At 41.3% G+C, this 24,838-nt stretch overlaps 1 protein-coding gene across 2 annotated transcripts in view; it reads left to right on the top strand.

The window, feature by feature from the left end:
- Nucleotides 1-19,287, top strand: part of plpp3 (phospholipid phosphatase 3) — a 29,877-nt gene extending 10,590 nt beyond the window's left edge. Inside the window, exons 2-7 of one of the 2 annotated variants that reach the window (XM_063466027.1) lie at nt 2,257-2,414; nt 5,372-5,464; nt 6,080-6,267; nt 6,366-6,423; nt 9,924-10,100; nt 17,197-19,287. In XM_063466027.1, the coding sequence (XP_063322097.1) occupies nt 2,257-2,414; nt 5,372-5,464; nt 6,080-6,267; nt 6,366-6,423; nt 9,924-10,100; nt 17,197-17,325 (803 nt within the window). In that variant the 3' untranslated portion in view covers nt 17,326-19,287. Of the gene's footprint in view, nt 1-1,720; nt 1,876-2,256; nt 2,415-5,371; nt 5,465-6,079; nt 6,268-6,365; nt 6,424-9,923; nt 10,101-17,196 lie in introns of both variants that reach the window. The other variant, XM_063466028.1, reaches the window with a different exon arrangement.
- Nucleotides 19,288-24,838: the final 5,551 nt, after the last annotated feature.

The following is a 24,838-nucleotide window of genomic DNA, read 5'->3' as shown; positions in this document are numbered from 1 at the left end:
TTATGCCTAGAGTTAACATGTGACGGTTCTCACTTTGTTTAAAGTATCTGTAGCCAAGTTCCCAGGCAGATTATGCTGAAAGTCTTGTATGAACAGAAACACGCTGGAATCTCCTCATCTTAAGTTGTGTTGATCGTCCCGCCCTGCCTTGCCTGGGCAATTCTGTGCTCACCCACATCTCCTTCTTCCTGTTATATGCACAACATGGTTCTCAGACACCACTGTAGCCTGGGCTAGCCTTGTGTGGGCCCACCAGTGCCCTGATGAATTCTGCATGCTGTTTGTGCAGGTGTCTGCTTCAGTGACCATTACATCTGCTGACCTATGTTGACCAGTGGAAAGAGAGTCAATGAGAAAAAGAGCTTAATTCACACTAAAATCAGCTATAATAATACAAAAACGCTTTAAACTCTGCTGGCAAAATCTGTCTTCAGAGGAAGCAAAACAGCATAAAATCAAGAAAAAATGTTTTTTTTCTTGACTGTAGCTATATTACATGGCTTAAACATATAAACATTGATCTGGTGAGCACCTGAGACAACACTGTCTTCTTTTAGTTTCATTATGCAAGTCTGAAAGCTGAGTGTGCTTCTCTCAGAGGCATGCGTAAGAATGTGTGTTTTGAGGTTTGCGAGAAGTTCATCTGAGTGCTGTGCTTCTCAGTACAGACCGGTAATATGATCTTCATCACCCATCACTGGCGAGAAGACAGCCATGGCTCTCAGCAGCATTCATGAGTAGACCTGGATCTTTAACCAAAACGTCAAAGGAAACCATGATGTGAGCTAACCACATGAACCACATGTGGGACTACTTTCTGAGCAGTCTGACATTGAATGTATATGTTGGTGTGTCTGGATGTGGGTCTTCAGGACGCCTTCTTGTCTTGAGTTCTCTCTATTTATGAGCAACTATGAACACATAGCTCACATTTTGCATGAGAACATGTTCTTATGCAAAAAATGTTCCAGATTTGGGTGGGCTTTCTTTTGTTTTTCTTGGTATTCACACATTTTTAAATCCCTCAAAGAAGAATTTGAAAGTCCCAGCCAGAGTTTACACGCCTATATTTGTATTGCTTTGATTTGGAGATATGTATTTCTTTTCCCCTTGTCAGGAGTATATTAGTCCATGTGTGTGAGACTGGTTAGGAAAGCAGACATCAAAATGAATTTTTACTAATGGCTAATCATGGCCCTGCATTGTTATTAGTTGTGAAATTCTTTAGATTGTTATGGAGTGTTAAAGGAGTAGTACAAGAGGGATGTCCCAAAAATGTTTCTTTTTCTTTAGTAGATATTTTGACACTCTTTTCCCTAACACTACGCAAACTTTATTGACAATATCCCCCTGTTGATTGGTTTCTTTCTTCTTTAGTAATGAACCAATAGCCTTGAGTGCCAGTGTATGTTTGCTCTGTGAGGAGTGAGTGAAGCTACAGGACAAAGCTCAGTTCTCAATGGCCTGTTGTCGCACTGTCAACTAGAGCAGCAGGAGACAGTTTGTTGAGTAAACAGACTGTTTACTGTGAGCACACACACCTGTGAAAGGTTTTTGTCTTCTAATTTGTTTTCTAATGATACTTTCTTTTCAGCTTACAGGTAAGTAAACTGAGCTATGTGACAGTATGATTCCCCGTATTAGATGTGACTGTGAGTCAGCTCATGTATTTGCATAGGTTCATGCAGCTATCCATGTGTTTGTGTATGTCTGTGTGTAGCTATGCTGCCAGCCCTGGTACTCCATCGTACCGCTATTCGTCCTTACCACAGGGGGTTTTACTGCAGCGACTCCAGCCTGTACTACCCCTACAAGAGAAGCACCGTACCTTCCTCAGTCCTCATTTCTGTTGGCTTGACACTGCCTGCGGTGTCCGTAAGTCCATCCGACACAAAGAGCACTTGGCGATGGGAAACGCTGAAGGTGGAAATAGGAAGGGCTTGAAGTTTATGAAGGTGGCTGTGAAGGAGTGACACTGCTACATAAGCTCTACCAAAGTTTAGATAGGCTTATATAACTTTTTTCTGAAGCTGCAAGTGCATCTGATTTTGGAAAACAGTCACTCCTTTGCTCTAAGTTGTCCATCTGACTTCCTTAAGCCCCAGCCACTTCTGCTATCCCATGATCCCCAGTGCCGGCATGCTCCTTGTGCTCCCGCCGTTCTCTCCTGTTTGTGTCTGTGTAACTGACCTGGTGCTTTTATTATTTCTTTCTTCTCTCCCTCTTCCTGTCCTTCTCTCTTTGTGTCTTTTGTAGCTAGCCTGCCTTTCCTGATCATTGAGACTAGCACCATACAGCCGTACCAGCGCGGGTTTTACTGTTCGGACGAGTCCATCCGGTACCCGCGAAAAGAGGGAGAGACCATTAGTGATGCTGTGCTTTGTGGTGTTGGCATTCTTATTGGCATCTTCTCCGTAAGTCGATCTTTACACCTCCCTTGGTTTAATTCTTGTAAAACTCTTAGATACGTCATAGTAGGGTTACTCAATTGTGACAAAAATCATCATTATGGCTATTTTGGTTAACGTCGAGGTCTAAATTATTTAACTTTGGCTCTGGAAACCTCATACATTTATTGACATTCCAAAAAGCAAAAGGTCTTATAGCTCAGTGGATTTTTAATCTATGAATATAGTTTAACTGAACTAAGATCTTCACTAAAGATCTTTGAAAGTAAAGAAAAATCAGATCGTCTGGACCGGATTAGCACCTCAGCCCTGTCACAAGTGGCTCTTCACATAGAGCCATAGGCAGCTATCAGAGACCAACTGATGTTTCGCGCTGCTTCAGTATTGTAAATAGTAAATAGGTGGTATTCTCTTGTTAAGTCATAATCGTGCAGATCATAGCTTCACAATGTCAGCTGGAGAGCTAAGAACATACACCAGATGTCTCAAGGTGTGGATTCCTTCCTATGGAGCAAAATTGATATCCGGTTAATATCCCCAGTAAGTACAGAGATCGGTGGGGCTGCTTATTTATTGCAACAAACAATAAATTTTGGTCAACATTGGACTGAAGATTATATAAAGATGACTCATCGAAATATCTACAACTTTTAACACGGGATCTTCTTGAACTTGGTGGGGAGTGAGTCAGTGTTTTTAGGTAGAGCAGACAGAAGCTGGATTTAAAGCATAAGACAGAAGAAAAGGATCATTAAGAAACCAAAATGCATAGTCCCAAACCTAACATAGAGCCTTCATCAAATTTTAGATTTTTATCATGCAGTGTTATCTAAAATTCTCCAGTTTTTTCTTTTAAATGTGCTTTTTTGTTTCCCCCTCCATTCTATAATGCTTTCTTCTTAATACTTCATTCTTCAGGAGCTTTTTCCAAGCCATTTGTAATGGCCTGCATTTTATTACTTTACTAAGTGAGTGAGTCAGTCGGTAGTGAGAGGCCCCCCAAGCGTTATTAGGAAGTGTATGTTGGTGTATATGTGTGTTGATGCATGCATGCCAAAGACCAAAGAGATTTTATGAGCTCTTACTCCATTCTCATGGCTGACTCTGTGCCCTCTGTGCCCTGTACATTACTACTGGTAAATATGTCAGCGCTCTGTTCGCTACCACACTGGTAGCCTCAAGCGTCTCACTAGTTAGCAACAGCATGAAATCTTCATTCCCATGACTGGAACCGTGCTCCAGAAAACGGGAATGGTTCTAGTGTTGTGCCAGCAGATTAGAGGGGGTCAGGTTTAGTGGAAACATGTTATAATGACTTGTGGTGGGGTGCATGACAATTAGTGCCACGTGGTCAAGCTAAATGATCTTTACAGCCCCCAGACTCATATGTGGCACAGCCCCCTCATAAGTTCCCAGACTGAAACATCGCTTCACTGTCGCCTCTATGCCATCAACTTAGTGGGCGCCCACGCACGTACACGCTGGACCAGCTCAGCTCTTCTGCTTATTGGATCCAGGACCCTGTTCTTGTGTTAGTTAGCTCCCTCACATGTTCACGTGTGGGCAAAACTGGCGTGTCTTACACAGCTGTATTCCATTAGTGGCGTCTACTGCCATGCCGACACCATTCCTGTAACACACGCGCTGTCTCCCATGCTGGCACAGGCACATGGATACGCATATATGCACATATATACATGCAGTGGTAGCAGATTCCACTTGGGTCTCTTGTTTATCTCTGCTGAAAGGAAAATCCCAATAGCCCTGCTGGTCAGACATATTCATGTCTGGCAGACTGTTTCCACAGTTAGAAGTTATGAGTTACCATACATAATGATGATCTAAAAAAAAAAAAAAAAAACGGTTAGATTCTCTGGACTACTCAGAGATGCTCTATACAAGCAAATATATAAACCAAGATGGGGTAGAAACAGGAGAAGAGATTTGAATGCTGGCAACAAAAATAAACAATTGTGGCCTGTATTGGTCTCCTGTGGTTTTAATCTCCACCTCTGATCTGAGTAATTCAATGACAATAGCACAGACAAACACACATTACACCACCATGTTTATTTCGCCTGGCTGTGAGCTGAGCTGAGCACCCAATATCCAGGATAGGTGTGTTTGTCAAGATTAACAGCACACACAAAGAGTACATGTACACAGTAAAAAAAAGCTAATAATACGAGGGTACATTGTGTGGAAAGACTTCCATAGGCAGTGTGAATGTGTGCACATTCATCTATGCACATAGTGCTGTTTACATTCACAATGTCTGCAGGCATAGAGATGTGCAGGTAAATACTTTTTAAAGAAATTATTCAGAAGACTAAAGCCTTTTGTGGGAAGAAGAAGGAAAGAGCAACTGGTCTATTAGTCCAGGAATCCAGGTGGTACAGATTTAATTGGCATCTTTGTGCCTCAAGGGATAACTTGGTGAGCAAGCCCCTTCAGTATAGATGAGGTCTTTTTATTGGGCCTTACCTCTACTCAGCATTTCCTGGTTAGACTACCACAGGACTCACAATTAGCTCACTGGACTAAAGCTCCATAGAAAATTATATAGATACCTGTTTTCCTTTTCCATTGACGTTCACTTTCTTTTTTATTCTTTACATCCGACGTGGAAGACCGGATCATATCACTGAACCTTTGCTCACATTCACATCATATTCAAACTGCCTGAGGGAAAGGCAGGCCATGCTCATTTTATATGTTTGTTTATGTGTGACTTTGCATCATTCTGTTATCCTGTCTTTCCTGTCTGTTACATCCTTCATAACCTCTCTGTTACTTCAACCTGGAATTGAATTAGATTTCCTGCATGATAACTCAAAAGTTACAATTTTATTGCATGGTTTTATGTGTCTGAAACTAATGTAGTGCTGTTTGATTCGGCAACATCTTAAAAGATTTTTGTAATGAGTGTTGTATGCTGCATCTGAAAAAAATGTTCCTTTTAGATTGTGATTGGAGAATGCTACAGGATTCACCAGCTGCATGAAGGAACCAAGTCATTTGTGGGGAATCCCTACGTTGCAGCTCTCTACAAGCAGGTCAGCTCTGCATCTGAATGGCATCATACGTGTTCTAATAATTACATACATAGTAAAGCATTTTTTTAAACATCTCAATTTTATTGCCAAACCTAACATGGTATGTATGTAATTTTTATGTAAGGCACATAGTGAACTGTGAATTCTAATAACAGCTATTGAATGTTTTGAAGGAACTAAAACATTATCTCAAAAGTGGGATAGGAAACATGTTTTTTGCATCAACACAAAACAAATATTATAAACCTTCAGTGCAATATAACTAAAGTGATATGAGACCTTTCTGTGGTCTCTGGACCAGCCTCTTGAGGAAGTCAAAAATAGTACTGAGTGTAGTGAATTACTCAGAAGACATTATTAGTAACAGCTGTTAAAATGTGTTAGCGACACAATGTTTACATCAGCCACAAAATCTTTGGTCTTAGAATAGCATGCTACATTTTAAAAACTCATATCGAGTGTACGATAAATCTGCCACCATTATCGTTTTAGGTACTTGTGCTGTGTAAGTCTAGAAGTCTTAAAACCATAGCAACAGTAATGGAGACAGTGCTTATCTAACAATCAATTACAGTCATCTGCTTTATCTAATCACTGTTGTGTGTCATCTTGCAGATAGGTGTGTTTCTCTTTGGCTGCGCCATCAGCCAGTCATTCACAGACATTGCCAAGGTGTCTGTAGGTCGGATGAGACCCCACTTCTTAGATGTTTGCAGACCAAATTTCTCCACTATTAACTGTTCATTGGGGTACATCACCAACTATACCTGCACTGGGGAAGAGAGTGAAGTGCAGGAAGCTAGGTTTGTGTAAACAACAATGCACACACAGTATGAACAGAATATAATATGTTTATTAATGCACTCCTTCAGAGTTTAAAAGTTAAGGTTTCTCTCCACAGGAAATCCTTCTTCTCAGGACATGCCTCGTTTTCGTTATTCACCATGCTCTACCTGTGTGTAAGTAACCATCAAGCTCTTATATTCTAACATTCATGCAGGCACACATATGCTGACAATCAGAGAAACAATGATTTACACATAAATGGAGTTATGGAAACAAGGCTGGGCTCTGATTAGGGGATTTACTGCTTGAAGAAAGAGCAAAACATTGTTTTTATCCACTGCTCCACCTCCTCTTCTTCATCTCCTCACTCATTTTTATACTCTTTTTTTAATTCCTTGGAGAGAAGGATGGATGCACTCCACCTGTTTTCTTCAAAACAGCTGCATGCAAACTTCCTGTTCTCGCTCATTCCTCTCCACATCTTTCTCTCAGTCCACCTGTTGTGGGTGTCTGGTAGGGTTTAGCACCCCAGAGGCATTTCAAGCTGCACACACACACAAACACACTTCCCAATCATCTCCCCCTCTTCCTTTGTTTACAGACCACAAATTTTAATCTCACTTGTATGCTACAGGGATTTGAGAATAGAGTCAGTGTTTTGGGTTTGGCTGGCCTGGTTACCAGGTGGTCTTGGTTCTCAGAGTGAAGATGCTTAAATATCTCATGTATTATAGTGGATTGCAGTGCAGTGCAGTGAGAGGTTGCTGTGGGTATTTCCCAGCCTCTGGGTGAACCTACAGCTGCACTCTGGTCAGACGAAGGAAAAGAACTGCATAAAATGCAGGGGGAAAAGTAGGAAGGGAATGGAGATGTGCTGCATCCAGACCACAGAGTGACACACTAGTCAAAGACCAATGTTCCAGCTGTGGTAAACTCAGGACTGCCAGCATCAGTCCAAATATGAGTGGAGTTGAAAAGAGGCAGAACAGCTTGTAGTTGATGTTTTTGAATACAAAACCGTCCTGAAACAAAGACCACAGGGTAGGCCCACGCAGTGGTAAAAGGAAACTGCTGCCTTTCCGTTTGTCCCAGTCACGTGACATCACATTTCCACTCAAAGAAGTCCCCTCTTGAAGTCTGCCTAAATATGCATTCTTGTAGACGTCACTAACAGCCAAACTCTAAACTCTAAACCAAAGGAATATGAAGATGGAAGTTTGAAAGTTGAGGACACGTGGTATCTAGTAAGAATTAACGTCAGGGATTAATACTTAATACTTAAAACAATTAAATAAATAGAATATAAATAGAAGATGGAACAGCTTCATATGCAAATGTTGCTTTTTGCACAACAGTTCTAGTGAAAATAGGTTATCAAGGCTGCCCTTTTCCTCATCAAAGCCTCTAGTAGCATACATATTTCTTTTCTTTGATGCTTTCGCTCACTCATCGCTTTCCACTTTGAAAGTGTTATTTCCACATTGGGGCTGCCACCTCGTCCTCTTTCTCACAACCTCAATTCATCTGCTAATTGACATTTTGTGAAGTTGAAGCACTTAATTTCCTGACAAGCATGCCTCAGTGCTGCATCTCTGACTGATGTGGTTTGAGCTGTGTCTTAACGGCATCATAGGCTTCAGAGACAGCACACCCATAACTGGCACAGACCACATGGCATGCTGTAGAGCAACACCACAACCACAGAAAACAAGCATATGCGTACATTTGTGTGTGCCACTGAGCTATCTTTTGTTTTGGCTAATGCACACTCAACATCTGCGTATTCTCAGAATGAGAAAACTAAGTATTTGCGTGAGTTAGTTGTGACTATACAATATCTCACTGTTTCTGGGTCAGAATGCATGTTGGTGGTTAAATAAAAGACAATATTTGTATTCAAGTTAAAAATGGCTCTAACCACAGCTATGTTAATGTGCCACAACATGGTGTGAACCAAAAGAAAAGAGGAGAATGGGGCAGGCATGTAAAGCGAGACCTTGCTTTCTAATTCTTTCTCACTTTGTTGTGTTTGTTCATGTTTTTTTTTTTTTTAACATTCACTCTGAATTGGTGCAAGAGGGACAAGGCGAGAAGATCTTACTGGATTCCTTTAGAAACCACCAGACTTTGTGTCGCTTTTGGCTCCATCTGTCATGGGAATTTGTTCCTTTTGTTGTGTTTTGTTGGTATTTTCCTCATATCTAACTAGTCAAGACAAATTCTGGGAACAAGACTCGGGTTAAAAAGGCAGAGGTCATGTTGGATTTAAAGAGGAGACACTGAACTTTATTTTAGACGATCATTAACGCTCTCACTTGCTTTTGTGTGACTTAGAGTGTTGAATCAGGCTTGGACTGGCTTATTTGGGTTACCTCAGTGTCTTCGAATTAGATATGGGCACACTGACTGGTAGGTTGTAGTATCTCATGTTTTGACTAAGTTCAAGTTTTCATTATTGTTCCCACATCCTTCATTAAAACTTTGTTAAACTGAAAAGGTTCACAGGCTGTGCAAAGTTTTTTTTTTTTTTTTTTGGCTAGGTTTCATTCATAGGTGCATTACGTCAGACAAAAGCTCTTATCAGTAGTTCTAACTCACTACCTGACAACCATTGTATAGGAAGCCTGAAGTCTAAACATCCCTGCCAGCGAGGAGGAGAACAAGAACAGAAGGGATGGGAGGGATCGTTTCCTCAGCTATCGTAAGGATAAGAACAATGATAGGGTGTCGTAGAGGAAATGTGAGAGAGCTTTATGTCCACACCTACCAGGGCTAGTGGATGGGGGTTGCAGGCCGGCACTGTGCCTGTCTGCAGGAATTGTTAGACTGACTGATTATAGGACACAAGTATGGAGGTCTAAGCTGGGCAGACCTTGGCTGAGGCTGGCCCTCCCAGGCCCTCTGTCTCTGGTTGTGAGAGACAGGAAGTCAGGGGTATGAGTGGTGGAGAAACACAGGATGTCTGAGGAACCTGGACTGACCTCACCGCTGTGCATGTTAAGTGGATAAAAAAAGAGCAAGAGCGTGTATGACTTTGCTCTTGTGCAAGTGACTGAAAGTGGCCTTGGATTTAGTTTTTCCTGTTTTGGTTCTCCCCTGTCTTCATCATGACCCAGAAAATGGGCTTTTGGCTACAGGCGGAGTGTGAGGGGTTGCATCCGTTTTGTCTTCTGTTTGCACTATAACAGGGTAAAGAGTTCATCCCAAGTGTTGAAACATGCATGGCGTGGTATGTATATATATGTGTGTGTGTGTGTGTGTTTCAGTGGCATACTGTGGTTGTACTGTTTTTACAGCTGGGATCTTGAACCATGAATCAGTCATGTCCGGGTCTCATGCAGTCAAGTGTGTGTGTTTCGGAAGACAGTATGCATTTCTCTACGGATCTGGCAAGCGCCTGCCCACTTTGAGTCAGTCTAGACCTCTCAGACAGTAATAATACACACACACAGACACCACAGGTGCAGGGTTAAAAAGGCAGCGTTTAGTGTCTTTTATGAAAACTAGTCAGGTGTGTGTGAGGGTTTATTACTGCCTTCTGATAATTTAGGTTATATGTTTTACACCAAATACACAGAACATTTTCTGTTTGTCGAAGGGAATTTATGTCAGAGCATGTGCACAGTTTTGCATATTAAATTTGGTTCTTCTCTTCTCTCCTCCTTGTTTCCAGTTCTACATCCAGTCCAGGTTTACATGGCGTGGCGCTCGTCTCCTCCGCCCATTGCTCCAGTTCACTTTGCTGATGATGGCTTTCTACACTGGCCTATCACGCGTGTCCGACCACAAGCACCACCCGACCGATGTCCTGGCAGGATTTGTGCAGGGAGCCCTGGTGGCCTACTGCATAGTGAGTTCACACAACACAACACAATACATTCAAACGATTTGAGACATATGAGAAATGCAACATAATTAGAAACAGGAAGAGTGTCTGACGTTTACACCATTTCTATAACTGACCATTGTGGATCCTACAACCAAAGCAGTCTTCAAATAAAGTTTGCCTCAACTTATCTTCCTTATTCCACTTTTTCTTCTCTCTGCTTTTGGCAAAAGGAGAAACGGAGCAGGCAATGAAGTGAGGACAATCTGATTCCCTTTAATGAATAACACATTGCTTGGAGCCAGGCCCTAGTAAAGAACTGTGTTCATGAGTGTGTGTGTTGGAGTGAATCTTTGCCTCTTGGTGGGATTCCATACTCTGCAGCCATTCTTGCTACTTTAGTGACATATTGTCACAGGAGTTGCCAGATGATTTTCATAACCCTCGTCATTACACTAAGCTAGATGGAGCCAAGGAAAATTGAATTTGGGTCAAGAAGAAAAAAAAAAGGGGGGGGGGGGTGTAAAAAGAAAAAGAGAGAGTGGGGAGGAGAGAGAGGATTAGCCTTTGAAACAGGAATGAGGCTGTTAATTATTTGGGTTTTTTATTTGGTGGCTCTGGTTCTATCAGCACAGCAGGACTCAGCTAAACTCTGCTGCCTGTGGCAAAAATATCGACGTGAACACACACGCACGCACACACACGCACGCACACACTTACCTTTCGACAGGATCCAAATCATCAAAGTGGAAAGTTAGATTCATAAAATTGAGCAAGACCTCAGTAGTGGCGCCTAGCAGACCTTGGCAGAGCTAAAATGTACAAAGACACTCACACAAACACACACAGAGAATAACACACAGTCCTTCAATACCTGGATTAGAATTCATGAGCAGAAACCAGCAAGTAAAACAATAACTGTAATGGCCTGGCGAAACCAGTTCTCCTCCAGCTGGGAGCAGCCTTCTGACGACATCAGCCTTGACAAGTAAAGAAATTATGTTTTTTAGAAATATACGCATTGACCTCTGAATTGGCAAATTTGGCAGGAGGGGTGAAGGGAGGAAAGTGACTAGAGAAGAGCCTTGTCTAACATCTTGGCTTGGGATGAGCATGGGTTTAATCCAACTCAACTATCCCACAAACTTTCTGCTTTTGCATGAAGAGAGACAGCTTAATCCAGACGTACAGACACATTATTCATGTCCACATACTTACAACACATATAATGTACACACACACACTCACACACAGTCAAACCCCTGCCGATTAAGGCAGTGAGGTTACTTTTACAATCCGTGACGCCTCTTCTGATTTGCCAGGTTTTAGTAGAAACACACATCTGTGAGTACTTTACTTCAGCGCTTTCAGCCTCTCAGTAAGCAGTGGAGCAGAAAGAACCTGATAGGAGATGAGTGGAGGCAGGACAGAGAAGACGTAAAGCCTGTGTGGCTTTCAGATGCCAGCAGAAAGTTTTAAGATCTTTAGATTCTAAGTTATAAACTACACAAGTTTAATCATTTTTTGTAAATGTAAAATGAAGAATAATCATGATGAAGAAGGTAAAAGAATTTAGGAGTTTCATGGTATGCAGTCCATTAATCCAGTCTGAACCTTTGAACGTGAAAATGTGATTTTCCAGTCACTTCATGATACGCAAAAGTCTGACTTGAAGAATTGAAGAAAAAATGAGAAGAATTAGTGGATTTGCTTGCTAGTCTCAAGTGCACAGTCATGGACGGATGTTCTAAGTTCTAAGTTATACTTTGAAACAGCATCTTCCTTTCCAAATAAATTTAGCTGACTCACTGCAAAGATGTGTGTTGTGCCGTGACGTTATACTTACGGGCTACAGTTAATTCTTTCATCGCTGTGCACCCCCACTGATTGCCGGTAAAAGAACAATTCAAATGTTTATGGACACATTCAGATGTAGTGATGTGTTATACTGTGGCTTTGTAGACTTTACTTTGTGCTTTACTGTAAGTAAAGTGCTGCTTTAAACCCTGTTGTCTGTCCACACAGATAAAGTCTCTGAGTCAAATACACCAACAGTTTTTAAAAATACCACAACAGGAAGTATTACTGTCTCACCTGGTACTTACTATAAGACACAGTGACCCAGTTTTCAATATGAGTTGTAATAAAGGTCAAGGGGACTGAATCCAACAAGAACCAGCTGTGATGAGGAAGGAAGAAGGGGCAGCGTTTATTTGTTTTTCTAAGTTCGTTGTCATTTGCGAAAAGGCGTCAGGTCAGGCATAAAACTCCCCCCGAAAAAAACAAACCAAGGCGCTCAAACAGCGAAGCAGTCTTTGTGTGGTCCCAATGAACTCTTATAGAAACAGGAAAGCATTCGTCATCAGTAAACAGATATAACCTAAATGTAAATTTGGAATTCTATGATCTGTGCCACCAGATAGCATACACTGTAATTTTTATCTGTTCAGGGACATTTACAGTAAGATACGCGCTTGAAGTGTGAGAAGATGCCATTGACTGATAACATTCTTAGAATTATGCAGTTGGATAACAGCTGTAGCTGCTCCTCTGAACTCTTCTGGTGTAAATGGGAAATGTGTGGTTATAATATAATTAAAGTTGATTTCATGTGCATGCAAACAAATAAAAAACATTTTTATATATGTCAGGTTCTTCTAAGTAATAGGTTTTTTTTAGACACTGACTTAGCTAACTTCCTGTGTGACTCTGCTTTTAACTGTGTGTAAAGATATGCGATTAAAAGTACAAAAGTTGTTTTTTTTTGTTATGCAGTTGTCACCAAAAAACACCAAACTGCTGTGTATGCACTATACAGCACAATGGGGCTAGATGCTTTGCACGGGTGCATTAGCGTATATCATGCAAAGGAAGTGGTGTGGTCATGATAAGCCTTCCAACAGGGTAGGTCAAGTGTGATTGGTTAAAGCTTGAATCATGTAGCAACAGGGCCTGATGTAGCTGGCCATGAGAAATCCCCATGATAAGTATGGAAAGTTTCCCATATCTCTGAGTCACCTCAGCGGTATGGCCGCATATCCATTAACACTCTATGAGTCATAGCATTTATAATATGGCATTTAAGACACAGTGCCCAAACCAACTGTTGTATGCACAAAGGGTCATTTAAAGTCCATGAAAGCACCCATCTGTTATGAAGGTGTCATTCTACATATTGCCCTTCTATCAAAGGTCACTACTAAATGTCCTTATAGTCTGGAAATATCAAGCTTAAATAGCGGAGAATGGGACACTTTTTGTTTTATAAATAGATCAGTGACTGCATGTCAGGTATTTTGGGCAGAAAACCCGGATGAACGCTAAACTGGCTACTGTTTGTCCCTTGAGACAATTTCCATATGACAGCATCATTTCCAACCCATGTAAAACCCCTGAGGGAAATATTCATTTTATTTCCTTGTAGAGCTGGTTCACAGTAAAGGTTCCCTTTTGCATAGTTTAGTGTTGATGGGAGCTTCTCCCCCCTGGACTCCATGGCACAGGCCCTTAACTCAGCCCGGACTGGCATCACGGAAGGAAAAGCTGCTGTACCTGCCAATTATGTGTGTGTGCTTTCATGTATTTGTGTGTGTTAGTCCACAGCTGAAGCCAGTTTTGCTCATGAGTGACCCCTGCTCTGTGTAAGTGGAAACGGTAATCCACTGATACAGTGGGCTAGAGTTTCCATGGGCCCACTTCCTGTCCACTCTTGCCCCATTTTCCTGTTTGGCATATGATGTCATTGTGATCTTATGAAAAGCTTTTTTTCTTATTTTTTTCTCTTTTCCTTTATTCACCACCAGATTAGTTTAAAAAAATCCCTCCTATATTAGGGTGAGCAATACTAAGATCACTTCCTTCAGTCAGATTACTCAGTGTTGCCAGTCTGGGACTGAACATGGTGGAGGAAATGCAGAAGGGAGTTCCTTGTCACTAAAAAGTATCAAGTTTACAGATGCTTTTTAACCACAAAGGACATTCCTCATCCAACAAAAAAGAAAAAACCTGGGTTTAGGGGCAGATCATCTTCTAGCCAATGTCCACATTGCATTCTGCAGATACCCCTGACTTATCATTGGGACATCAAGATATAATGCAAAATTCACTTTAACATTTCTCAAGAACATCCCACCCATAAGAAAATACATGTGCATGTTAATATTCTTGTATAGAGCATAGATTGTATGTAGTCACTGGTTCGAGAACACCTCTTTTGAAGACTTGATTTCAAGAATGAAAGGATGTAGTTCTAAGATGCATACATAGACTGTATGTGTGCACTGCACAGACATACAGTCAGGTCCATAAATATTGGGACATCGACACAATTCTAACATTTTTGGCTCCATACACCACCACAATGGATTCCAAATGAAACGAACAAGACATGCTTTAACTGCAGAGTGTCAGCTTTTATTTCAGGGTATTTACATCCAAATCAGGTGAACGGTGTAGGAATTACAACAGTTTGCAAATGTGCCTCCCACTTCTTGAGGGACCAAAAGTAATGGGACAGAATAAGAACCATAAATCAAACATTCATTTTTTAATACTTGGTTGCAAATCCTTTACAGTCAATCACAGCCTGAAGTCTGGAACACATAGACATCACCAGACGCCGGGTTTCATCCCTGGTGATGCTCTGCCAGGCCTCTACTGCAACAGTCTTCAGTTCCTGCTTGTTCTTGGGGTATTTTCCCTTCAGTTTTGTCTTCAGCAAGTGAAATACATGCTCAATCGGATTCAGGTCAGGTGATTGACTTGGCCATTGCAAAACAGTCCACTTCTTTCCCTTCAAAAACTCTTTGGTTGCTTTTGCAGTATGCTTTGGGTCGTTGTCCACCTGCACTGTGAAGCGCCGTCCAATGAGTTTTGAAGCATTTGTCTGAATATGAGCAGATAATATTGCCCGAAACACTTCAGAATTCATTGTGCTGCTTTTGTCAGCAGTCACATCATCAATAAATACAAGAGAACCAGTTCCACTGGCAGCCATACATGCCCACGCCATGACACTTCCACCCCAGTGCTTCACTAATGAGGTGGTATGCTTAGGATCATGAGCAGTTCCTTTCCTTCTCCATACTCTTCTCTTCCCATCACTCTGGTACAAGTTGATGTTGGTCTCATCTGTCCATAGGATGTTGTTCCAGAACTGCGACGGCTTTTTCAGATGTCGTTTGGCAAACTCTAATCTGGCCTGCCTGTTTTTGGGGCTCACCAAAGGTTTACATCTTGTGGTGAACCCTCTGTATTCACACTGGTGGAGTCTTCTCTTGATTGTTGACTCTGACGCACATACACCTGCCTCCTAGAGAGTGTTCTTGATCTGGCCAACTGTTGTGAAGGGTGTTTTCTTCACCAGGGAAAGGATTCTTTGGTCATCCACCACAGTTGTGTTCTGTGGTCTTCCGGGTCTTTTGGTGTTGCTGAGCTCACCAGTGCGTTCCTTCTTTTTGGGAATGTTCTAAACAGTTGTTTTGGCCACGCCTGATGTTTTTGCAATCTCTCTGATGGGTTTGTTTTGTTTTTTTCAGCCTAATGATGGCTTGCTTCACTGGTAGTGACAGCTCTTTGGATCTCATCCTGGCAGTTGACAGCAACAGGTTCAAAAAGCAAACAGCACACTTGAAATGAACTCTGGACCTTTTATTTGTTCATTGTAATTGGGGTAATGAGGAAATAACACACACCTGGCCATGGAACAGCTGAGAAGCCAATTGTCCCATTACTTTTGGTCCCTTAAGAAGTGGGAGGCACATATACAAACTGTCATAATTCCTATACTGTTCACCTGATTTGGATGTAAATACCCTCAAATAAAAGCTGGCAGTCTGCAGTTAAAGCACATCTTGTTCGTTTAATTTGGAATCCATTGTGGTTGTGTATAGAGCCAAAAATGTTAGAATTGTGTCGATGTCCCAATATTTATGGACCTGACTGTAGATACCTGCAAATTATTGCTAAGTTACATGCAAACTAAATACTAGAATTTCAGTCTCCAAAACTGGAGCCTTGAACTCAAATGAAAATAGAAAGCACCAGAATAACAAACACAGTCAAGAGGTTCAGTCTGGAGGCTTGAATTAGCTGTGATAAAGCCTAAAGACAGCTAGGGACCTGGTTAGCACCTACCTGTCACTCAAATGTCTCAGCGCTAGTAGTACACAACTTTAGGACTTAAAATTTGTAAGCTAGTGGGTTATAAACACAATTTTCCTTGTAAAATTTTGAAAAGCTACAGGTACTTTTTTTGTAAAAATCTGTCTTTTACCCTGTGGCTGGTCGTTTGACATGGTTGTGTGCGGGGATTGATATGCTTTATTTTTCTACTTGGGATGATGCCACTTGTCACAAAACTAGAACTAGAAGTAACTAGTCCCCACTGAAGCAATGTTTATGACCAGAATAAACATTTATATTTATATCCAGCTTCCGGTCAGCATGCGATCAGAGTAGACGTAGGAATGAACTGCTCGGTTGAATTTTAACAGCCTTTTCAATAATTTCCCCCTCCAACTGCCACTTTAAAGTCGCCCATCTCCACATCTCCATGACTTTTCCCCTCTTAGCCTTTTCGTGTCTAACCATGTCTTTAAACCTCCTATCAGGATAATATATATTTATGGAGTGTCACAGAAGTGGAATAACGTGCTTTAAGGACCTTTTTATAGTCAGCCAAACTAGCATCATTTGAACAACTTTGTAATAAATACAGTCTACCAGCATCACACTTTTTCAGATATCTACAAGCCAGACACTTTATTCATTCCCATATTTCAGGCTCAGGTCCTCTACAAGAATCTACACTTTTAGAAACTATCCTACAACTTAAACCGACCAATAGAGGGCTGACTTCTCTGCTTTACAATAAAATGTAAAACTTCACACATAGCTTCGAATCAGACATCTTTGAAATGCCTCTGTAAGGCTGACTAAAGCATAGTCAAATCAAATGAGATAAGTTAAACACGATATATGTCAATTAAAACAGTAACTTGGCTGTCCTTCACTGTGTGTCATTTGCATTAAACCTGCACTGCGAAACTTTTTTTTTTGCACACAATCCAATCTTTATTTAGTTCTCTTTTCACATCTTATCTCACTTTGTGTCCACCAGGTATTCTATGTGTCAGACCTGTTCAAGCCAAGGGTGAAGCCGGCCACACCCCCGCCCTCCCCGATTAAGAAGGAGCTGCTCCCTTCATCTGACATCATTGAGAGAAACAACCACCACAACATGGTGTGAGAGAGCCCACATCGTTTTGTGACTGAGGAGCCAATCGCAGCACTGCTCACCTCCCATCGGACAGTAGAATGTAGCGACAAGAGACGATTGCTGCTTGTTGAATGGCATCCTCCGCCCTTTTGCAGTGCCCCAGCTGGAGGCACTTTGTGGACTAGGGTGTCAGATTTGAGATTTGCACTTCAGAGTCCACTCTCACTATCCAGACTTATTATTTACTATAACTACTAATCAGCATTTGAGCCCATCCTTTTGAGCACAAAAAAAAAAAAGAATTGGAAGCTGAAAGACAAAAGTAATTAAGAAGATGATAACTTGACAGACAGAGCTAAGGGTGGAAAAAAAGACAAACCCCCTGCCTAGGGAGAGAGGGATTTCCAGTGAAGCTTCCTCCCCGAACTCTCTGTGGCCTTGGAACAGCAAAGGAAAACAACTTCCTTACCTAAGGGAAGGACATTACTGCAATAATTAGCAGCATAGAAATGATAACAATATAGAAAAATATAACTTATAGCACTGTTTTAACTCAAATGTCCATTATCACCACTTGCTGCCTGAGATGTCTGTCTGAAAAGATCTTGATCATGCTGACATAATGAGACAGAAATATTGACTCCGAGAAGCAAACCAAACCCAGGTTGGTAGTTTCATACTAGACTTCATATGTGGGGGAAACATAGTTTTCATAATAGAAACTCTGTATCTACAGTCCACTGTATGGATCACACACTGATTTTAGTAGGCCTTTATAACAGGCTACAGAGGAGTCCTTTTAATTCAAATCTTAGGCCCTGGAAAGTCAGGCCCTCTGACCTCATTGACCTCTGTCTCCAGATCAGCACATCAAGCTTTTTTTAGTGGATTTCAGAGTGGCCCAAGCCCGGGATGTTGCATTTTTGAGAGTTAGATGAAGTAAAGGGGGTTAAATTCTATGGAAGGATGGGGGCAGACCTCACAGCATCCTCCTGCCTGTACAAGAGGTGTGGCTGTGCCATGCCACTTCTTGGTGATCGGGCTATTCTCTGTAGCTTCCTAAACCAGAAGGTGATAGGTGGGTGGAATGAAAGAGTGTGGTCTGTTACCATGCACAGAGGGTGATTTACAGCAAAGCTGGCACATTATTTTGGGATGATTTGGGCTCTTTCCGCTGGCAGGGACGGGCTCTCACCCACTCAATCACTCATTGGCAGTGGATGTCTGTCTCTCAAAGTGTGTGTGCGAGTGTTTGCATGTGCGTGTGCGTTCTTATCTTGGTATGCTCGTGCTTGTTGTCAGTGTGATTGCGTGTGTTCGTTTGAATGAGCGCTGTGCCCTGTGAAAAGGAGCCCCCTCTTGATAAACTGTGTCAAATGACAAGCGTGAATGTGTTCCACTGTATGTCTGAGAGCAGGTGAGTTATAAAAACTGTGGATCTAATATTTTTATTCTCTGCTAAGAAGCATCTTTAACCTTGTATGTTTATAGCCTGTCCTGTGTAATCACTAACAGTTGTACAGTACAGCATACAGAAGTCCTTTTTATTTACAGCCAACTCAGATATCCTCCAACAACACACTCCGCCATGTTGCACATCTTTCTCATTGTATAGTCCGTCCTATCATTTTACTCTCTCTTTTTTTTTATAAATATATAAATAATGTATAGATCACTAAAATTAACCCTGTAAGATATTGTTTCTTAACATGTTTAGATATATCCACTATACAGACCTGTGTTCTTTACAAAATGCTGCTTAAAAGCATCGATTGACAGATTTTTGTATTTAGATAAATAAACTATTGTAGATTGTAATAGTTACATTTGTAATATGCTAAAAAATACACCCCCTACTTGTATTAAAATTCATAGTATTTTTGTATTGTCTTGTCCTCTTTTGTACAAAATAAATAGCAGTAATGGTGTTTTTTCTGCTATATGTACTTTGCTTTATTACATGTGCTTTTCAATAAAAAAACAGCTCATATGAACACACTTTTGGGGTTTTGTATGTGTTTCCTGACAGATCGATTTGATGCTTCTTTTAAAAAGATTTGTAATTGGCAATTCACAAGGCTTGCCATTTAGGATCTGCCCAGACTGAGTCATCTGGCCATCCTCAAGTTCTTACACCTGCCAATTTCTCCTGCATCCATCATAGGCAACTATGTGAGTCAGCTGTTCCCTTATTTCCTGATGTATCCCAGAACTGGACATTCACTAGACTATAAACTAAAATTATGTAAGGATTTGGGTCACCATGTGCATTTCAGAGAGGCCAGCCATGAGAAAAGAAGCTGTTGAAGTGTTAATTTGTCAGTGAAAACACATTTAGAGGAAGACTCGTCTCAGGGGGTAGAACAGATTATCTACTAATCAGAAGATTGGTGGTTCGATCCCTGGCCCCTCCACTCCATGTACTGAAGTGTCCTTGGACAAGATGCTGAACCCCAAATTACTTCCAAGACATCTGTGGGAGTATGAGGCTTGTAGTAGTGGCCGCTTGGTTACAGTATAAAGGTGCTATATAAGTACAAGTCAGGAGCAATTCATGTAATATATAATAATAGTGAATGACACTGATAATGAGTAGTTTAACCAAGAATTAGTTTATTGATTTTGATATGAATTGCCTTAAACTGCAGTCCTGCTACATGAATTATAGCTGATCTCAATGCCAGCCCACATAAGCTGATACCCGTCTATCCCTGTAATTGGAAATCTGACATTTAATTGCTTGAGTTGCCTCACAATGCTACACAGTGCAGCCATCCCCCAACTCTCTGTAAATGGTACTCACTGACTTCATAATGTCACCTTTATTTACTGCAAATAGTACTTCACCACCAATTTAGGTATTGCTCATCAATGCTGGGGCACAATAAGACAGTGACTTTCCTTTAAAGTTATTCTCAGTGTCTTCCATTGGCTCAGTTTCTTTTGTCAATAACTCTGCATGAATGCAGGCACAACATAAAAATGCACGCTGAGAAAAGGCCACAGAAGTGCTTGTGAGTTCATGGACTCAGAGGCTGGCGTCATCAAGTGCGTGTGCGTGTCTGTGTTTATTCCAAAGCAAAAAGAGAAAAGAATAGAGCAGAACAGTTTGTGCTTTTGACACAAGAAATATGTGTTTAATGCAAAGGCTACAGATTTCTTCATGCACAACATGGCCAACAAACAAAGCAAGCAAGAAAGAAAGTGCATAACTGGTGCTTAAATGAGACCAAAGTGTTGAAAAGCAATTATTCAGAGCCATCACTTGACTGATGTCATCATTATTGTGGCATGCATTTTTCCCCCTCAGTGTCTTGTAAAGTATTGTCTTACAGCTGGTCTGAGGTCAGTTGTAAAGAATATAGCACCAAATGGATACTGCTGGTGAACAGCTGGTAGACCTGGGGTCAGCCATGCATGGCTGTAATAGTAGAGCGCCTGCTGCTGAGGCGAAGAGGCCCATGTTGTGGTCGTGTTTGGCAGCAGCAGAGCAGAACTGCAGAACTGGCAGAGGGCCGTCACAGGGAGGCCAAGGCATTACACAGAGCTGTACCTCTCTCTCAGTGTGCTGGGTGTGTGTCACCTCACCATGGCAAGCTGTAGTACATCCTTCTTGCTCTGTTTACTTTCACTTATTACTCATGTTTCACTCATGTTTTACATGAGTAATAAGTACGTGCTTTTTACTCTTGTTTTACTTGAGTAAGTAATCACTGATACGCCCACTCTCCTCTAAAACTCGAACAATTCTGTATCACTGTTGGAACGTCAAACCCTTTTGGTAATGTTGACATTGTAACTCTTGTTAAATGGATTACGTCTTCCTCTGTGGGCTGAGAAATATCTCCACCCAATGTCTTATAAAAGCTTTTCACAACCTAATTTGGATAAACTCAATAATGTGTGGTGGCTGTAATACAAACAAGGCTTTTTCCCCCTCCACAGTTTCCAAAAGGTTTATACTTCAGTGATGCACAGATTTCAGCATCGATACAGGGAATTATGAAAAATGATGGAATATGAAACCTGTCTGAGTTATAAAGCTAATTAGACTATATTTGGATACACTTGGATGTGGAGAATAAGAGTTATTTGCTAGCTGGTACTTGCCAGGAGCAAGTTAGCTTTGTTCTGCTCTGCTGGACCTTGTTAGAAATTCCAGTGTAATTGAAGTGGAGAACCTTTCCTTTCTAACAGATTGGTAACATATGCAAGCACATGCAGTGTACTGAATGACCATAGGAAGACATCACGCACTGAAAGCAGTTTACTGGTAGGTAGTATATAAGGCAGCAATGTGAGAGAAATCGTTTTCAATTTATAATTGTGAACCAGAATGTGTAAAAGTGGTTAAAGTGGCTTTCTGCTGGTTATCCAAAGCAGGGCTTACTAACAGACTTCTTTTCTTGCAATCAAGTGGTCATAGTCAAAATGCCCTGAGCAATATGGCCACTGACACACATGATATAAAAAGCATCACATCACAACAAGAGCGCTACTGTAGGTGGCTTTGGTTTGGTTTGAATGTTTCAAGAGAGTGTGTGAGGGAGATGGAGCAGAGCTGCGGTGAGGGTGGTACCTCCAGGAGTGCCTTGAGCAGGCTTGGAGCTCAGAGGGCCTTTTCTCTGCAGGGAACTGAGTCCGGGGAAACACACGAGCTGACTGGCCAAAGAAGAGCAACCTGGGAAACACTTCCCTGAGGTAAATGTGAGAAAGGACTCCCCGCAGCCAAATGTTTACACTGAGGCAGTGTCTGTTTTGGAGGTTTTTAGCACACGTGAGGTGTGTAGACATAATATAACACACCCACAGGGGAAACTAGTGTATAAAAAAGAATAAAAAAGAGAAAGGGCTAAGAGTTTTTATTGCACTGAGTTGAAAATGATTATTGGAATACTTTCCAGCCTCCAAAAGTGCTGAAACATAAGAAAATGAATGGCATTGTACATTAGCAACAACATCCTTTTTCACCTGCCAGTCCTGCACTTCAGTGCCAGAGACAGCTTCTCATAACAAATATCTCCTAACCCCCCAAAAACACTAATAATGGGCAAAATAGAGCAACCTCTAAATAAATGACAAGAAGAAGCATTAACCCAGTTTTTCATAAATCTACAATATTACATGCATATCACTGATTAAAATAAGGCCACAGTGGAGTGAAGGATGAAGCTATCATTCAATAGGCACATGTGGAGCCAGCATGAGGATTAATATCTAGGATTAATACCCTGTTTTTATGATGATGATCCTAGACGAGAACACTGTGTCTTTGTCTCAGCTGGGGAGATAATTTGACACTTTTTTGATTTAAATGAAACCTCAGTCCAGTGAGTGTTAAATGGAGCTCGATGTAATTCTGGCATTAATTGACACAGACCGGAAGAATGGATTAACCTATTTATTGTGCTCCAGTTTTTAAGGTTTTAGATTAGTGTGCAATATATGGGCAATCAGTACATAACTCTACTGAGAAATATTCAGTTTGTTTGTGTTTGACAGGGTTTTAGCCTTGATGAAAACATCTATCTGCCAGTAAAGCCACAACTTTGGTCCAGACTGATAGATCTCAACAGTGATTGAGTTTCCATATTATGTACAGACTGCACACTACTCCCCACACTACTTTGAGACTGTCTGACCTTTATCTCAAATACCACACTGACACTCAGGCATTCAGACAATGAATCCTAGTGACTTTGGGAGTATTTACCTCTGAACCCATATTTGTGAGTTTAAGTGTAATATGTCATCACCCTGGTACATTCGGTTTCTTTCAGAATTTTTTTTGCTGTACTTTCTCTTAATTGCTAATATTAATGAAAACAGCTATAGTTAAGAAATGGTTTTGGTATTTCCAGCAGTGTACAGTGGGTGTCACAGCTCTGTTCTGGGACTTTCCCACCCTTTCTCGTGCATACATTCAGGAGGCGGAGAGTCACGACATTATGACAGAAACAGGAAAGCAGAAGCGGGGCTGGAGGGGGGTTGCAAAGCCAGTCACAAATGCACAGCTACAGTAGGCAGGCTAAGGTCTCATGGTATGGTTTTTGTTGCTACTACTGCAATTATAATGATGGGTTTCAGTTTTGCAGTCCTGTGTTTTGTAGTTTTTACCTTGATTTGGTTTGACTTAAATTGAGATCCCTTATCTCATTTTTCTGTTACTGCCCGTTCCCCCTGTGAGTCATTTTGTCTTTGTGGTTAGTGTTTGTCTTTTGGTTAATTCCTGTTTAATTTCAAGGCTGGTTTTCATTCATGTCTTGCATTAGTGTGACTTCTTCAGCTGTGACTGCCCGCCCTACCCTAATTGTTCTCAGTAGCTTCCACCTGTGTCTCCTTCACCTTCTGTTTGTTAGTATTTAATCAGCCTTTAGCGTGTAGGTCCCTCTTTGTGCTCACGAGATTGTTTCTTCTTGCTTATCATGTTTTCTGTTTATGTTCCTTGTATTATATTTAATAGTTAATCTCAGGGTGTTAAACATCACCAAGGCTGCTGCTGATGGAACAATCCACTAGATTCTCCTGTATCTAAATGAAATAATAATAAAATAATCCTGTTGACTTTTCTAGTCTTACTGACCTAAACACTTACAGCACAGACTTTTAATAGTGCTTTTCCTATAAAACACATTCATATTGCTGAGCGAATCCAGATTAAATACCGTGGACATGTTCAACTCATTTCACAATACAGTCCTCAGGTATGCTGTGAAGGTGATAGACATGCTTTAAATCAGCGGTCCCCAACCCCCGGGGCTCGGACTGGTACTGGTCCATGAGTCGTTTGGTACCGGGCCGCGAGAGTTGAGGCTCAGGTGTGAAATGTATGGTTTTCAGGGTTTTTATCGGTTTTCAGCGTTATTTTGTTATCGTTTTTATCGTTAACTCGGTTTTCCTGGGTCTTTTCACGTGTGTTATGAATAAATCTTCTTTTTTTCGGTACTGGTACTAGTTTTATTTTGTTGTATTTATCCGCGACACCTTAAAGACCGGTCCGTGAAAATATTGTCGGGCATAAACCGGTCCGTGGCGCAAAAAAGGTTGGGGACCGCTGCTTTAAATGCCACTGAAATGACTGAAACATGTTAGCCTCCAGGTCTATGGCTGTCAGCTGCAACTGTCAACGCACTTGACTATAATAGATTCTAAAACACACATTTGTAATTTTCTGTCTTACTTCTAAAATGTCACTTTTTCATGGACATGAATGTATCTGCTCTTTTCACGCACACAATAGAATTACCCTTATGTGAGATAGCGTCTGTGCCCGGTTAGGGAGCTGGATGGAAAAAGAGCGTGAGGAGAGGGTAGGATAGAAAGTTAATAAATTTCGCAGATGTCAGCTGTACATGGAGGCAACAGGTGATTATGTCATCTTCACATAAAAGGCCTCTGTGTCCTCCTCCCCCTGTTGCTCCTTGTTTCTCATCCAAAATTCTTCTCAGCATGCGTTAGAAAGCCCCATTTCTCATCATCCTTACAAATCCCAATTTCTAGGTTTGCGCTTAAAAATGTGGCCTTATTTCCTAACCTATAAATG

Source organism: Pelmatolapia mariae, linkage group LG23, assembly GCF_036321145.2.
Source record: "Pelmatolapia mariae isolate MD_Pm_ZW linkage group LG23, Pm_UMD_F_2, whole genome shotgun sequence".
NCBI classification, from domain to species: domain Eukaryota; kingdom Metazoa; phylum Chordata; class Actinopteri; order Cichliformes; family Cichlidae; genus Pelmatolapia; species Pelmatolapia mariae.
Note: the sequence above shows the minus strand (reverse complement) of the source record. Positions and strands in the feature narration are given on the sequence as shown.